This window comes from Podarcis pityusensis, assembly GCF_964106645.2.
Source record: "Podarcis pityusensis genome assembly, chromosome: 12".
NCBI lineage: Eukaryota > Metazoa > Chordata > Lepidosauria > Squamata > Lacertidae > Podarcis > Podarcis pityusensis.
In genome coordinates, this window is record NC_138037.1 from 52,019,990 (window position 1) to 52,035,760 (window position 15,771).

At 45.2% G+C, this 15,771-nt stretch overlaps 1 protein-coding gene across 3 annotated transcripts in view; it reads left to right on the forward strand.

Annotated features, from left to right (window-relative positions):
• The window catches only part of ITPRID1 (ITPR interacting domain containing 1), a 63,767-nt gene extending 48,546 nt beyond the window's left edge, over positions 1 to 15,221 (forward strand). For 2 of the 3 annotated variants that reach the window (XM_080975753.1, XM_080975752.1), the window contains exons 10-15: positions 1,786 to 1,868; positions 4,252 to 5,679; positions 10,546 to 10,673; positions 11,311 to 11,422; positions 13,751 to 14,104; positions 14,406 to 15,221. In XM_080975753.1, the coding sequence (XP_080831879.1) occupies positions 1,786 to 1,868; positions 4,252 to 5,679; positions 10,546 to 10,673; positions 11,311 to 11,422; positions 13,751 to 14,104; positions 14,406 to 14,462 (2,162 nt within the window). In that variant the 3' untranslated portion in view covers positions 14,463 to 15,221. The remainder of the gene's footprint in view (positions 1 to 1,785; positions 1,869 to 4,251; positions 5,680 to 10,545; positions 10,674 to 11,310; positions 11,423 to 13,750; positions 14,105 to 14,405) is intronic. The other variant, XM_080975754.1, reaches the window with a different exon arrangement.
• Positions 15,222 to 15,771: the final 550 nt, after the last annotated feature.

The window sequence follows — 15,771 nt, forward strand, 5'->3', positions numbered from 1 at the left end:
CTGACTAGGTGATGACACAGGATCAACAACTGGAATGTAAGGAGGTGCTGTGGATAACAGGTCTCACCCGTGTGATGTTGGACTAATAATAATAATAATAATAATAATAATAATAATAATAATAATTTATTATTTATACCCTGTCCATCTGGCTGGGCCTCCCCAGCCACTCTGGGCGGCTTCCAAAAATAAAATAAAATAAAATAAAATAAAGTAATACAACAAACATTAAAAGCTTCCCTAATAATAATAATAATAAATTTTATTTATACCCCGCCCTCCCTGGCCAGAGCCGGGCTCAGGGCAGCTAACAACAGTAAAATTACAGTAAAAACATAGTGGGGGGGAAAAACCCAATTTAAAATACAGGTTGAAATGCAATTTAAAATGCAGCCTCATCAAAACCATAATGGGAGGGAAACAAAAGGGTCAGACTGAGTCCAAACCAAAGGCAAGGCGGAACAGCTCTGTCTTGCAGGCCCTGCAGAAAGATGTCAAGTCCTGCAGGGCCCTAGTCTCTTGTGACAGAGCATTCCACCAAGTCGGGGCCAGTACTGAAAAGGCCCTGGTCCTAGTTGCGACTGATCTAACCACCTTTAAACCTGGGACCTCCAAAATGTTGTCATTTGTGGACCTTAAGGTCCTCTGTGGGGCATACCAGGAGAGGCGGTCCCGTAGGTACGTGGGTCCTAGACCACATAGGGCTTTAAAGGTCAAAACCAGCACCATTGTAGCAGCATCATGGGATGAATCTGCAGAAATGTGGCTCCTCTGGCACCTCTGGGAGAATACATGCCTGCACAACCTGCCTTCATCCTACATGCATAGCAATTGGAAGAGTCTGGTTGCATACAAACTGCATATTCATAAGCACTGTGCATGCCTGTGGCGTTTGCCCGTTCATTTAGAAAATGTTTGAACCGGGGGGGGGGAGAGATAGGGTTAAAAATATAGACCAATAGGAAAGCTGGAGGCGGAGCCTACCTGTGTATAAAAGGGCTTAGCCCAAGGTTTGAGTTAGTTGTTGGGAGTTGTTGGTGGGCAGTTGGTTGGTTTCAGTGGGTTGGCTGGTTGGGAAAGGCAGTTGGAAATAGAGAGGCAGTTAGGGCAGTGGGTTCTTGAGTGAGGGGAGGTAGAGAGAGGAAAATAAGACTAAAAGTAAAGAGCAACAATGTTTGGAATGCCGGAAAGGTTTGTTTGTGTCTGAAATAAAATACACTCTTCTTTATGAATTGAGAACCTGACTGAGGCTAAAGTGATTTTACCGGGGAGGACCTGGTTGGTGGCAGCGGATGAGTGGTGTACGGGTCAATAGTCCGTGAGACGACTGGGGGCTCCATACGAACGCCACATTGCCCCACCCCCTTTTGGCAGTATCCCTGATTGCTTGGACAGAGCCTAGGCACAAACAGTTTGTACTTAGGTATAGGCTTTTTCTCAAGCTATGCATTGAGAGAGAGGAGTGAGCAGGCCCAGTCCTCCTTCCCTTATTATCTCCCTCTTTCTTCAGGCTGGCCCTCCTCCATTCCTATCTGGTGCTAGGGACAAACAAAGGAACACCCTCTGGTGATTGCCCATGGACATACCCAAGATAATATGCTCCAACTTTAGAACTAAAATAAATAACACAGAACTGGAAAACATCTCTCTCTCTCTCTCTCTCTCTCTCTCGCTTGGCTGTCATGAGCAGCAGATGCTGAAACCAGCCGAAATAAAGGCTGAAATAAAACTCTCCAGTCGTCATTTCAATTACTTTCCTTCTCACCTTTATTTTTCTAATTATAGATGTGATAGTGACAAGAACAAACAGTTGCCAGTCTGACAGCAGTGGATTTCTGGAAGATCCTTCAGAGCCCTTACCTCTCCAGGTGAGTGGGGACCGAGAAGCCTAAACCTAAAAAAAAAAAAATCACACTGTAATCTGGAACAGGTGTTCTGCTGATCGTGTGGTGGGCTTCCTTGCTGACATGCTAAATCCGGTTTTGGATGTCCATGAGAAATATATCACTTCTCGATTGCAGGAATTTTCAGCGGCTATTTTCTGACTGATAAAAGTTCCTGCCTGGACGTTTTCCCTTGCATACTGAGAAGTTCTAAGCCACGGGTAGGCAAACTAAGACCCAGGGGCAGGATCCGGCCCAATCGCCTTCTAAATCCGGCCCACGGACAGTCCAGGAATCAGCGTGTTTTTACACAAGTAGAATGTGTCCTTTTATTTAAAATGAATCTCTGGGTTATTTGTGGGGCCTGCCTGGTGTTTTTACATGAGTAGAATGTGTCCTTTTGTGCTCTGAGCCCCCAAACCCATCTCCATGGAACAAAAGACACAGTGGAGGCAGAATTTAGTTTAAAGGTTTATGGGCAAATTTTGGCCACAACTTTATTGAATACACAAGTGTGACTGGTATTGGCTTAGGCATTAGTATCAAGACTATAACTGGCTCCTGCCCACCCTTTAGGAAGCCTGAAAAGGTAAACAACCAGCAGGGTTGTTTAGTGTGGTGTAGTGGTTAAGAGCAGTAGTCTCGTAATCTGGGGAACCGGGTTCGTGTCTCCGCTCCTCCACCTGCAGCTGCTGGGTGACCTTGGGCCAGTCACACTTCTTTGAAGTCTCTCAGCCCCACTCACCTCACAGAGTGTTTGTTGTGGGGGAGGAAGGGAAAGGAGAATGTTAGCCGCTTTGAGACTCCTGAAGGAGAGTGAAAGGTGGGATATCAAATCCAAATTCTTCTTCTTCTCTTCTTCTTCATCAATGTACAGTGGTACCTCAGGTTACAGACGCTTCAGGTTACAGACTCTGCTGACCCAGAAATAGTACCTCGGATTAAGAACTTTGCTTCAGGATGAGAACAGAAATTGTGTGGCGGCAGCGGGGCAGCAGTGGGAGGCTCCATTAGCTAAAGTGGTACCTCAGGTTAAGAACAGTTTCAGGTTAAGAACGGACCTCCAGAACGAATTAAATTCTTAACCCAAGGTACCACTGCATATTGACTAGTGCTTACCCCTGGGGTTCCCGGGGGTCCTGGCATGGCCCTAGCCCCTCCCCGGGTTTCGGACAAGATCCAGACCCCTGGATTCCTTTAATACAATACCCTATTAACTGGAGGGGCAGGTGATGGCCGCACCTCCCCTCCCCACATTCCCCTAAACCAATGCCTAACCGCCAAACCTTGCAAAGTTGTGACAATTGCTAAGAGGTAAGCAAAAACCAAGTGGCCAGTGCCAATCTGCCCCTGGTCCCAAACAGGCAACCAACCGAAGTCCAAAGCAAGGCCAGACACAACCTAATGGGTGGGCGGGCAGGTGTTTGGCAGCGCAAAGCAATAGAGGGTCTCCACGTTGCACTGCCAAATAAATACCCACAACCTTGCCACGTTGCTGATTGGCTAAAGGCCAGTGGCATAATTGTGGCACCACCAGCTGGAGCAGGGCAAAGTCCCGCCCACAAACCAGTTACGGAAGAGTTCCAGAGCCATGCACAACATGGACCCTCTGTTAGAAGGATCCAACCTATTGAAAATGCATCTCTGGGTTATTTGTGGGGAATAGGAATTTGTTCATTCCCCCCCCCCAAAAAAAAAAGTCTGGCCCACCACAAGGTCTGAGGGACAGTGGACCGGCCCCCTGCTGAAAAAGTTTGCTGACCCTTGTTCTAAGCCTAAATTTCAGGTGTGTTGGTGGTGCCCATGCTAATCTTCCAAGTGAGAGTCTTCTTCGCATGAACTGCAACACACACAGCACAATCCTAAACATGTTTACTCAGAAGTCAGCCCATAAGCTCAATGGGACTCACTGCATTCCAGGAATGCAGGATCCCTCCAGCTGCATGATTCTTTGATTCTACATGGACTCAGAAATAAGTCTAACTGATTTCAGTGGAGCTTACTTCCAGGCTGGAGTCCTAAACACCCTAGGAGTTACGCCCCCTTAAATACAGTGGAGCTTACTTCTGAATAAGCAGGTACGGGGTTGAGTGATTAGAAGAATAGGCCAAATCCTTCCAGTTCCACTGGCCTTCTACTGTTTGTGAGAGGCTGGGAGTAGGGATGCATGAATCTGTCAATTTGTTTCCCATTTCCCCAATTTTAAGTTCAGTTTACCAACATTCTCACATCTGGTTGTGAATTAAAAAATAATCAACAGAATTTTAGTACATATGCCTCTTGACAGACACACATAGTTGTGTGAAATTTTGCCTACTATATACAGTTTCCCCTATATAATGTTAAAGTGATATTATTTTTCTTCCAGGGCTTGTCTCTGCCTGGTAATTTGAGACTTAGCTGCGGTTCCAAGGATTGTCAAGCATTCCTGCGACAGAGGAAAGATTCTGCTCTGACTAGCCAGGATCTTCTGCCCAGTGCTAGCATATCGAGAGCAGATAGTAGCAATGCTATCTTCTTGCCCAGCCTCAGCAGAGAACACACTTTTCAGGGAGAGGAGATATTTTATTCCATAAATGAAGAAGATGATATGTGTGAGACTTGCAGTGGTCCGTTTGAAAGCGCATCTGAAGAAGCCCTACAGGATATGGATGAGGAGGAGTTGCAAGGACAACAGAAGAGAGAAGATAATTGTGTACAAGGCTGCAGTTCACAACCTTGTCCTACTGACAACACAAATCCGGGTGATGCTAGCCCTTTAGATAGGAACGGCCTCTCCTCCTCTAGTGAAAGGCACCAAAGTGTAAGTTCTGCTCTCACAGAGGGAAGCTGTGCGACTGCCATGGGCCTCAGTGGCCACCAAATCAGTAAAGATAAAAGAGGAAGTGAAGAATGTTTGACTGAAGGGGAGGAAACGAGAGACAGGTGTGAAGAAGGCGTTCCCGAAAGTATTGCAGAATGTGTGGAAGGAAAGTACTCTGTGAAGGGTTGTAGAAAGTTGCACTCTCTTGTTGTGGAGGATGTTGCAAGCGGGTGTCGGGAGACTGATATAAATGGGGAGGTTAGATCCTTGGATATATCTGGAGCACCCAAAATTGAGCGTGACACGGTGGCTGCACAACCAGAGATCAATGCCATCTTGAGAAGTCCTCTTCATGATTCTAGCCTTTCCCCTCACTGCTTTGAAGAGGGAGACATTAGAGCCTCGGACACATTGTCAACAGGTGTGGAACTGGGCGAAGAAGGAACTGGTGCTAAAACAAATACTAGCCTTTCAAAATCTGTCACTGTTCAGATGCCTTCAAGACTTATGTCAACGATGCGGAGCTTCTCACTGGGTGAAGCTGCTGTAAAAGGTCAATATCTGGATTTTGCATCCAAGGATGAGCCTCAAATTGCATCAGTACCAGGTATGCCAAAAGAGGACGAGAAGCGAGTGAGAGAAGCTTCTATTCAGACTGAAAGGAGCCACAGAAAGAAAGCAGCTCTCTCCCTGTCTCAGAGTCTCCCTTCGTTTCATGGGCATGGACCTCTTGTGAAGTCTGCATCTCTGGATACAGGGCTTTATGGGAAATACAGATCTTACGGCCCGGAGCCTCTCAATTCCTGCTGTGCCCAGCATAGAGGTCCCTGCTACCCTTTGTGCTCCCATCACTGCTGTTTGCTGTGGCCTTTTCCTTTAGCTCCTTCATGCAGACATCCAGTGGCCTGCTTCTCATCTCATGCCACCATCGAACTGCAGCTTCTGAAAACTCTCAAGCTATTGCAGGACACAGCAATGAGAAATATTTCCTCGGTGAGTATATAACTCAGTGGGCTACCCAGCAAGTGTTCTGCTTGCTTCAGCCCATGGAACCTGTGTTCAAGTAAAATCTGCTATATATTTTGGAAAGTTGTTCATCTGCTTGCCAAGCATTTGAACACCTGGATCATAACCAAATTTGGCAAGATGGTTCTTGAGACCATGCAGGAGGTTTTCATCTATGTTTGTGTATAATTGGGTGCCATTTTGAATCAAGGTGGCAGACTGAACCTTTCAAAACTGCCTTGATTTTAATCACTGATTTCAAAACAGCACTGATATTTTGCTTCCATAAAATCCCTGAGCTATGTCGGGTATGAAGAGTTTGGATTTGATACCCCGCTTTATCCCTACCCTAAGGAGTCTCAAAGCGGCTAACATTCTCCTTTCTCTTCCTTCCCCACAACAAACACTGTGAGGTGAGTGGGGCTGAGAGACTTCAGAAAAGTGTGACTGGCCCAAGGTCACCCAGCAGCTACATGTGGAGGAGCAGGGATGCGAACCCGGTTCACCAGATTACGAGACTACTGCTCTTAACCACTATACTGGCTCTATGAAGTTGCTATTAATCAATACAGGGGTTTTAAACAGATGATTAGGAAGCTGTCTTACACAAGGACAGACAATATGCCTAGCTAGTCCAAGAATGTAAACTCTGACCATCTCCAAGGGAAAAACACTGATTTTTCACATCACTTCCTATCTGACATTTTAACTTGAGATTCTTACCTGGCTTCACTTGCCCTTCCTTGCCCTTCTGATACTTCTAATGAGGGGATGGAGTGTGTCTGAGTGGCAAGTCTAATCACAATGTCTGTGGCCCTATTCAGACATGGATTTTATATATATGAAATGTGGGGAGACAGAATCAGGATCTCAACCCACTTGGCCAAACCTCTGAACACCTCGGTTCTTTTCAGAGATTTGGCTGAACACTCAGAGGCTGGCAGTGGGGGCACCATGTGTGATCCTGTTCCCCTTTCCGTACATGCAATAAACACAGAATACCCATCTGCACAGGGCCAGGGCCTCCAGGAAAAGGCATACATAAAAGGCATGCATTCCTACAGAAAGGAGACCTGTTTACATGGCATTTTGCCAGTGCTGCCTGTTCCATATTTCACACCATGCATCAAGGACGGTCTAAATCAGGGGTCAGCAAACTTTTTCAGCAGGGGGCCAGTCCACTGTCCCTCATACCTTGTGGGGAGGCCGGACTATATTTTGGAAAAAAATATATGAACGAATTCCTATGCCCCACAAATAAACCAGAGATGTGTTTTAAATAAAAGCACACATTCTACTCATGTAAAAACAACAGGCAGGCCCCAGAAATAACCCAGAGATGCATTTTAAATAAAAGCACGCATTCTACTCATGTAAAAACACGCTGATTCCCGGACCGCCCACAGGCCGGATTGAGATGGTGATTGGGCCAGATCCAGCCCCTGGGCCTTAGTTTGCCTACCCATGGTCTAAATATATGGCCTACATTGATTTCTTTGTGCAGTGGTACCTCAGGTTACATATGCTTCAGGTTACATACGCTTCAGGTTACAGACTCCGCTAACCCAGAAATAGTGCTTCAGGTTAAGAACTTTGCTTCAGGATGAGAACAGAAATTGTGCTCCAGCGGCATGGCGGCAGTGGGAGGCCCCATTAGCTAAAGAGGTGCTTCAGGTTAAGAAAAGTTTCAGGTTAAGTACAGATCTCGGGAACGAATTAAGTACTTAACCTGAGGTACCACTGTATTTGAAACACAAGGTTGTAGCAGTTTCCCAGAGAGTCAGATGGGGCTGGATTTAAGATGAGAGATAGGATTTGGTTGTGAGATATGGCTAAGTTTCAGGTTAAGAGAGAGGGTTTGATTGGAGTTGGGAGTTAGGGAGTGAGATAAGGAGAACTGGTTTTGAGTGAAGTTAAAACACCCACACTGGGACTGAGCCTTGCAGCTTGGATAGGGAGACCAGGTTGAGGGTCTGGGGGAGGTATACAGGCAGGAGGGTCCTGGGATGGCTGAGTCTGAGCCAGGAGAGGGAGACCCTGTGGGAATTCAGGCTACTTGGGTCTCAGTCTAGCCAGGAGGGGAGAGTTCTTCTAGGTACCAAAGACTCCCAACCTAGTCACAAGGTCTGGGTCTCTTATACCATTTGGAATACCTCAGTTGTGGGATGGTTAAGAGAGTGGGTAACTGAGGAGAAGTGCCCCTCGCTCATGAACCAAAGTATTAAGCTGCGAAGGAAGTGGTATAGTGTTGAAAATATTTAACTGTAATATCTAAGTGACAGAAACTGAGTTGAGCATTTTACCACCAATTCTGGACACCTGAACATCTACCACCTGAAGTGTAACACCTGTTTTTTAGTACAGTAACTGAAGTTTAAGAGGAACTGTGCCTATGCAGTGGTACCTCAGGTTACATATGCTTCAGGTTACATACGCTTCAGGTTACAGACTCCACTAACCCAGAAATATTACCTCGGGTTAAGAACTTTGCTTCAGGATGAGAACAGAAATTGTGCTCCGGCGGTGTGGCGGCAACAGGAGGCCCCATTAGCTAAAGTGGTGCTTCAGGTTAAGAACAGTTTCAGGTTAAGAACGGACCTCCATAACAAATTAAGTACTTAACCCGAGGTACCACTGTAGTAGTGTGTTTAAGCATGAAACATCTTAGAGTTAGTTAAAGGAAACAAGTTAACGTCTACCTGAAAGAACGCACTTCCTGACCCACTTTGTTTCATAAACCATTTTTGTTTAATAAAACTTTTTATTGTTTGTTTGATCATTTTCTGCCTGAGACTCTAATCATTCAGTTTTCCCTCACGCAAGTCCCCCACTAGATAAGCTGTGGTAAATTGTAGAAACTCATGGAATTGGTGTACCGTGAGGTGGGCGCACTATAATTAATTGGGGGGCAATTAGCGGAAGTGGATCCGCCGCATTATTAATGGGTAGCCTTAATTGGGTGGATTCGCTACAGAGGCCTTAACCCCTAGTGGTTTGAATATGAACAATATCAGTAAGGAGGAAATGGGGTTCACAACATTGAGATGCCTTTTGCGACATCTCTCCCCCCCCGCCCCGCCCCCCCGGTCATGTCACAATTTTTCTGGAATATTCCGACACTTGCAAATGCCCACTAGATGGCAATGTTTCATTAACTCGCTCACAACTGGCTAAGCCCTTTCGAACTGCATGGACAGTATCCTTTTTCTTTCTTGTGAGGACTGATAGAAAAGGTTTTCCCCTCAGGAAACCTAAATGATAATGCCTGACAAGGAAGCAGTGCACCACTGTACTTGGAGCAAAAGAGGAAAAATAGATCAGATTAAATAGCTCTGTTGGTAGAGACTCTTAATTTCAGGGCCGTGGGTTTAACCCCCACATTGGGTAAAAAAAATCTGCATTGCAGGGGATTGGACTAGCCGACCCTTGTGGTCCCTTCCAACTTAATGCTTCTATGATTCTACTCTTGTTTCACACTTCATTCTATTAAATCATTATCTTATATGGCTTAAAAACAAAACCAGAAAGAGGTTACTCTGTCCATGTGTTCCTAACTTTGAGATGTGAGCATGCAATCTCAGGATCTTATGTTCCCTTGACCAGGGCTGGATTTAGGTTTGTTGAGGCCCTAAGCTACTGAAGGTAATGGAGCCCTTTATATGTGATATTTTAGGGAGCAGGCCAGCAGGCGGGGCCCATTCATAGCTGTCAACTTACAGATTTGAAAATAAGGGACCAGCAGCCTCAAAAATAAGGGATCAGCAGCCAAAATAAGGGATTTTAGTCAACCAGCAGCCAAACGAAGCCTCAAGTGGTGGTTCCCATAGCGCAGCAACCCGGCAAAGGGGATGCAGCAAGGAAAACCACCGTCCCCTCTCCGCTGGGAAGCGCTGAGCAAAGGCGAGTCCCCAGGCAATGTGGCCGATTTGATCAGCACAAGGCATGCAAGTTCCACCCCCCAGTTGTTCTTAAACTCCTTATTGGGTGAGCAACGCAGCCAAGCAACACAGTTGGAGCCTCCCTCCTCCCTGGCCGGCAGGGAGGGAGGGAGGGAGGGAGGGAGGGAGGGAGGGAGGGGAGCTGCTTCCTTTGAAACCCGGGAAATTTAAAGGACATCATCAATAAGGGACAGCAGCAGGACATGGCACTGGGATAAGGGACTGTCCTGCCAAATAAGGGACGGTTGACAGCTATGGGCCCATTATAGGAGCCTACACAACACAAAACACTGTTGCTGTATGTAGGTTTTATTTTATTTGTTTTTTAGCTTATATTTTGGAAATGTACATCCAGGGTTTTTTCCCCCCTTTAAATTTTTTTGGGGCCCCCAAGAGAGTGGGGCCCTAAGCTATAGCTTGTTTAGCTTATACTGTACCTAAATCCGGCACTGCCCTTGACACATGTACCAGAGAAGTAGAATGGGGATAGGTGGCCTTTGGTAAAACTGGTGAATGTCTATGAAGAGACACAGATATCTGTTTAGGTTTATATAAGGTTAAATGTGTATGTGTAGAAATCTGAATGTCTACCTATAACAGCTGTGGCTATATGTTGAATTTGTTATTTACTGAAGTTCTCACCCTGGGCCAGCAGGGGGATACTGTAGATAGTTTTCAGTCAGGTCCACATATGCAAATAAGGGATTGAAAGTGACCTTCAGCGATTGGATAGTTACAGAAAGTAGTTACTGTTGCGTTCTAGTGGAGCTCTATATAAGCAGGCTGGCTGAACCCTTCAGTTCAGTTCAGTTCTGGCCTGTGAATAAACAAGAGCTGTTTGAAGAATCGCTGTGTCGTCTGATATGTTCACCCACAACTTAACAGAATTGTTGCCTCTTCTTGATCTTATGTTTAGTGCACGGTCCATGAAATTGAAGTCATGAGGAATTCGTGCCAGAAATTTCGAGAACGGCTAGATGAGATTGAGCAGCACATGACGGAGCAAGAGGCTCTCTTTTCCAGTGCGATGTCAACGGAGGGGCGGTAATGTGCCTTCATTTCACACCCCAGCCCTGCATTTGTGGCACCGTCATGTGCACCACAAAAAAACACAGACACACACAGTGCATCTTATTGTACACAGAAGGGCTTCTCTTAAAAATGGTGCAGTACGTGCTATTTAAACTTCAGAGGGCTCTCCAAACAAAACAATCATGACAATGGCATAAATTGCATGCAGGGTGGTTTTTCTCCCATCTGGTAGACATGTCATCACATTTCCTACAGCTGTGCAACATCTGCAGTGTCTTTAGGGCGGCGTGAGGGAAATCTAACAATTACCCTTGGTGCCATGGCAAATAGGCTGTGGTTATATAATAAGCATGAATTAATGCACCATCTTGATCTTAAAAGACTAGCAGAGAGAGAGAGAACTGAATCCCATGGTTATGAATTTAATTTACTCAGATTACCGTGTTCCAGCTTTAATTCAGTCCTATGAACAAGCGTATTGACCCACTGTGTTGCCAAGTATAGGAAATGAATTGTGTCCAGGAGTGAATGTAATTAAACTTGGACACGATTGTCTTTGTAATATGTTTTGATGATATTAAGGGAAGCGGAGGCCTCACTGAGGGTTGCCTTTCTGTCTTTTGTCTTGTCCCCCTGCCGTCTACCACAGAGAGGAAAGAAGACAGTTGCAGGTCTTGCGGCAAGCTGTTCGCCGAGAGGTCGCTGAACTGGAAGGGCAGCTGCAGGATCGGGCTCGCCAGGTTAGGGAGGGAATTCTAATGGTACGTAACCAGAGCTCTTCAGCATCTGCACTGGCCTCCTGGACACAAATCACAGGCCTCTTTTCCTAAAGGACTTAAGGCCACGTAACTCAAGAGGTCAAGCATTTTGGTCAGACAAGGGACTAGAAACCAGCTAGGCCTCATGAACCCTGTTGTGTGAGGGAAATTGGGATTTGCCTGGTGTAGGAGCACCACATATAAACATGGTAGAAAGCAGGGCTTTTTTTCAGCCGGAACTCACCAGAACTCAGTTCCAGCACCTCTCAGGTGGGCGCCATTGCCATTGTAAGAGAAGGTAAAGGTAAAAAGGTAAAGGATCAGTCAAAGGCAACTGGGGTTGTGGCGCTTATCTCGCTTTCCGGCCAAGGGAGCCAGCGTTTGTCCACAGGCAGCTTTCTGGGTCATGTGGCCAGCAGGAGCAAACCGCTTCTGGCGCAACAGAACACCATGACGCGAACCAGAGCGCACGGAAATGCCATTTACCTTCCTGCCACAGTGGTGCCTATTTATCTACTTGGACTGGTGTGCTTTCGAACTGCTAGGTTGTCAGGAGCTGGCTCAGAGCAACGGGAGCTCACCCTGTTGCGGGGATTCGAACCACTGACCTTCTGATCGGCAAGCCCAAGAGGCTCAGTGGTTTAACCCACAGCGCCACCCGCGCCCCTATTGTAAGAGAACGAGGGAGGTGTTCATGCTGAGTTCCGGCACCTCTTTTTCTGGAAAAATAGCTCTGGTAGAAAGGAAACAACAGCTCAGCAGTTAGTAGCAGCTGCTGTGGTGGGACAGAGTCACCCCTTCTGACATGAACAAACTGGTGCAGCCAATGTGGCATTCCAGCTGGTACATCAGCAGAACCCTAACATTGCTTCCACCCTGCCCCAGTGACTCTGCAGTGGAAAAAGTGTAAAGTTGTTGTTGTTGTTATATTTTATTTATACTCTGCCCATCTGGCTGGGTTTCCCCAACCACTCTGGAGAAGGTGGTGACTCTGTGGTTCCAGCACAGTAGCTGCTACTCTGATTAGTTATGTTGGTTATTTGCAGATTAGTTGCGCTGCAGAAAGCGTGCTGTGAAGACCACACATTCAAGAAACGCAAAATAATTTTTGCTCGGTTTTAATAACAAAAACAAAAACTCCTTTTACACTAAATTACAATATTAATAAGCATGACCCATTCACCAGGGTACTGAGAGAGCTACAGGCTGCTCTTTATATTCCATACCCAACAGCTTACTTACCACAACTTAATGGCACCTGCTATACTGCTTCACAGCTGTAAAACTAGGTCACGTTATTTGCTCTGGCCTTTAAAGAAATACACATCTTGTGAAACAATAATGAACCTTGAAATTTAAAGAGACTATTCAGCAAGTTCATGGATGCTGCAAGTTATCAGGCAACACCTGAACACCCTAAGCAATAGGGCTTAGCAGAAGCAAAATCCAGGAGCTATTCTATACCAGTTGTTACACAGAAGGACTTCTGCTTTAGCTTTGAACTTATGCATTCTCCTCTCCCTTCTCCTCCTCCTCCTCCTCCTCCTCCTCCTCCTCCTCCTCCTCCTCCATGGGTTTGGAAACTATGTAATCTATAACTTCTCATTTTCTCCAAACAAGAGAATCGTACTAACTATGGTTAGTCTAAACAAACCCGCTTCAAAAACCATGGTTTGTATTACACTTCCTTTGAAACAGACCATAGTTACTGTTAATTCCTATAGACAAATAACCCTGAGGCTCATTCATGTACCGCTAAACCATGGACTCAGCTAGACTGGCAAAGAAAAAGTGATTTATATGTGTTGTATATGCGATATATCATTGTGCCACCAAGATGGTGATGTGGAGCCCCATTTTTCTCTACCTATTTTCCCTGTTTAAATTTACAATGCTTTAAACTGAAACGCTTCTTTGATGTGTCTGGATCCAGTCCTTGTTTAACTAGGGTTGCCATATTCCAGACAAAAGAGTTGTTGACCTTTTTTCAGAGGGTGGGGAAATCTAAAAAAAGAAAATAATTTTTTCGGCTAGAAGAAAATAGGGTTTTTGGGGGGGCTAGTTTTAAGAAAATCAGCAAAAATAACCCCACTTACAACATGGGTTGCCATACACCCGGGTTTTCCTAGACATTTAAAGCGGACATTAAACATTCTGCCAGGACACCATTTTGGGGATCAAAATCCTGGCAAAGGCCAGGATTTTCCGGACGTATGGCAGCCCTAGTTTAACATTATATCTGAACATCGTCATTATTATTTACTACTGAGTGGTCCCATCTCTCTCTCTTTTAAATCAATATATCTCTGTGTTTCACACATCTCTTTGCAGCAGCTGAATCAGCTATTAGGCGAACAGTCCAACCTGTGCTCAGAACTTGGAATACCCGATCGGACGGAAGAAAGACAGCCTAAAACCGGGCACGCTCACAGTACTCTTCCAGATGCTGCTGACGATTTCTTTTCCAGAGCTGGGTATTCCAATAATATCCACCACAGGCCTCCGAGTAGGAGTGCAACAGTCCCCTCAAGCCCCTCCAGCACTTTAGTCAGACAAACGGAGCTGAAGGCATCAACCTCTCTCGCAAGCGGCAAGGCCAATTCTGCGTCGGACCCCAAGGAACTTCACACCAGTAAAAAAGAAGTCAAAAGTCAAAAGATAGACTTCAAGGCCTTCATCCAGAATGTAAGAATCAAGTTGCATTCTGGTTCCTACCAGAGGTGGAACCTCTATTCTCCAGGGCCTTTGAGGGTGGGCAGAGGAAGCACTCAAGTCATAGCTGTCAACTTTCCCCTTTTCTTGCGAGGAATCCTATTCGGAATAAGGGAATTTCCCTTAAAAAAAGGGAATGTTGACAGCTATGACTCAAGTTCCTTGTCGAGTGGGAACCGTCTTGAATAGTGCTGCACAGCTTTGAGTGTATAGGCTACATTTTTGTGGTTGGTTCGCTCTTAACTCTTCTTATTTCTCTCGTTCTCTCCGTCAGCTGAAGAAATCTTTCCGAAATTCTTTCAGCAACGATGCAGCAGAAGGAAAAGACTGAGGCAGGGCAATTCCCCCTGACCCGATACCCCAGGATGTTTTCTTGCAAGAACTACCTCAAAGGATTGAAGAGGATTTCCCATAAATGTTCAAAATGCTTTTTTTTTTTTTTTTTGCGAGAGAGCATATCGAATAGAGATGTATACTGGGGAAAGTCCTGGAGGACGAGTGTCGAGAGGCGAGTGCCGAAGAAGTCGTCATAAGAGATTTATTGAAGGCAATATCTAGATGGCTCTTTTGTTATTAAAGATTTTGTGGTCTTTAATAAGGCCCGCCTAGTCCAGCGTCCTGTTCCCACATTGCCCAACCAGGTGCCTTAACCCTCTTTCTTATAGGACTAGTGCCAGGAACAAAGGGAACCTGGATAGTTAGCCATTTTGTGGTTTGCTCCAATAAGGAAGGCTGTCTCTGAACATTTGATTTCCAGCTACGAGGCACCACCTATTGGTAGGTATTTAAAATAGCAGAGACAAGAACTCTTCTCACAGCTATGACACCAGAAATCTACTTCTTAATGGGGGCTGTATTTCTACAGTATATGCTTGGAATATTAATTTTTGTTTTACTCCAGGAATGTGTTTTGTGGATTCTTCAGGAAAAAAATGTCTAGATTTGGCCTTTTTTTAGTTTAACATTTTGAAAGTTTCCTGGCCTAATAATCAAACCCAGTAAAAGAAGAAGAAAAAAGAGATGCATGACCTTGCCTAAATCTCTGTATGCTTTAATTTGGAACGAATACATATTCTGCTTTTTCAAAATATTTTCCCCCAGGCATCTTTATTGAAAGTTAAAAAGTACAGAATTATATGTGCACTAAACATGGTGAGCTTGTATAAATCTTTCGCCTTTTACTTTCCCAAAATCTTGCGACTCTCTTTCTGCTTCCTATGGACTAATCCTCTCTTTTAGAAAAGTTTGAAATCAAATGTGTCGGCCTTTGTTTGCAGTTTCCCAATATCTTATACAGTGGAATCTCGGTTTTCGAATGTAATCCATTCCGGAAGACAGTTTGACTTCCGAAACGTTTGAAAACCAAAACCTCAATACAGAAGCCTCAAAATGGAAAAATTTATACAGAGAACTCAACACAGAAGCCGCCTCGGAAGTTTGACTTCTGAGGCGTGTTCGAAAGTGGAAGCATTTCCTTCTGGGTTACTGGCGTTCAAGTTCCGAAACATTTGTCAACAGAGACGTTTGGAAACCAAGGTATGTTGTACTACATAGCTAGGGATGAACACAAGAATAAAATCTGGCTTGGGCTGGTTTCTCACAGGATATCCTACCTGACAAATCCAGATATGTCTTTGAAA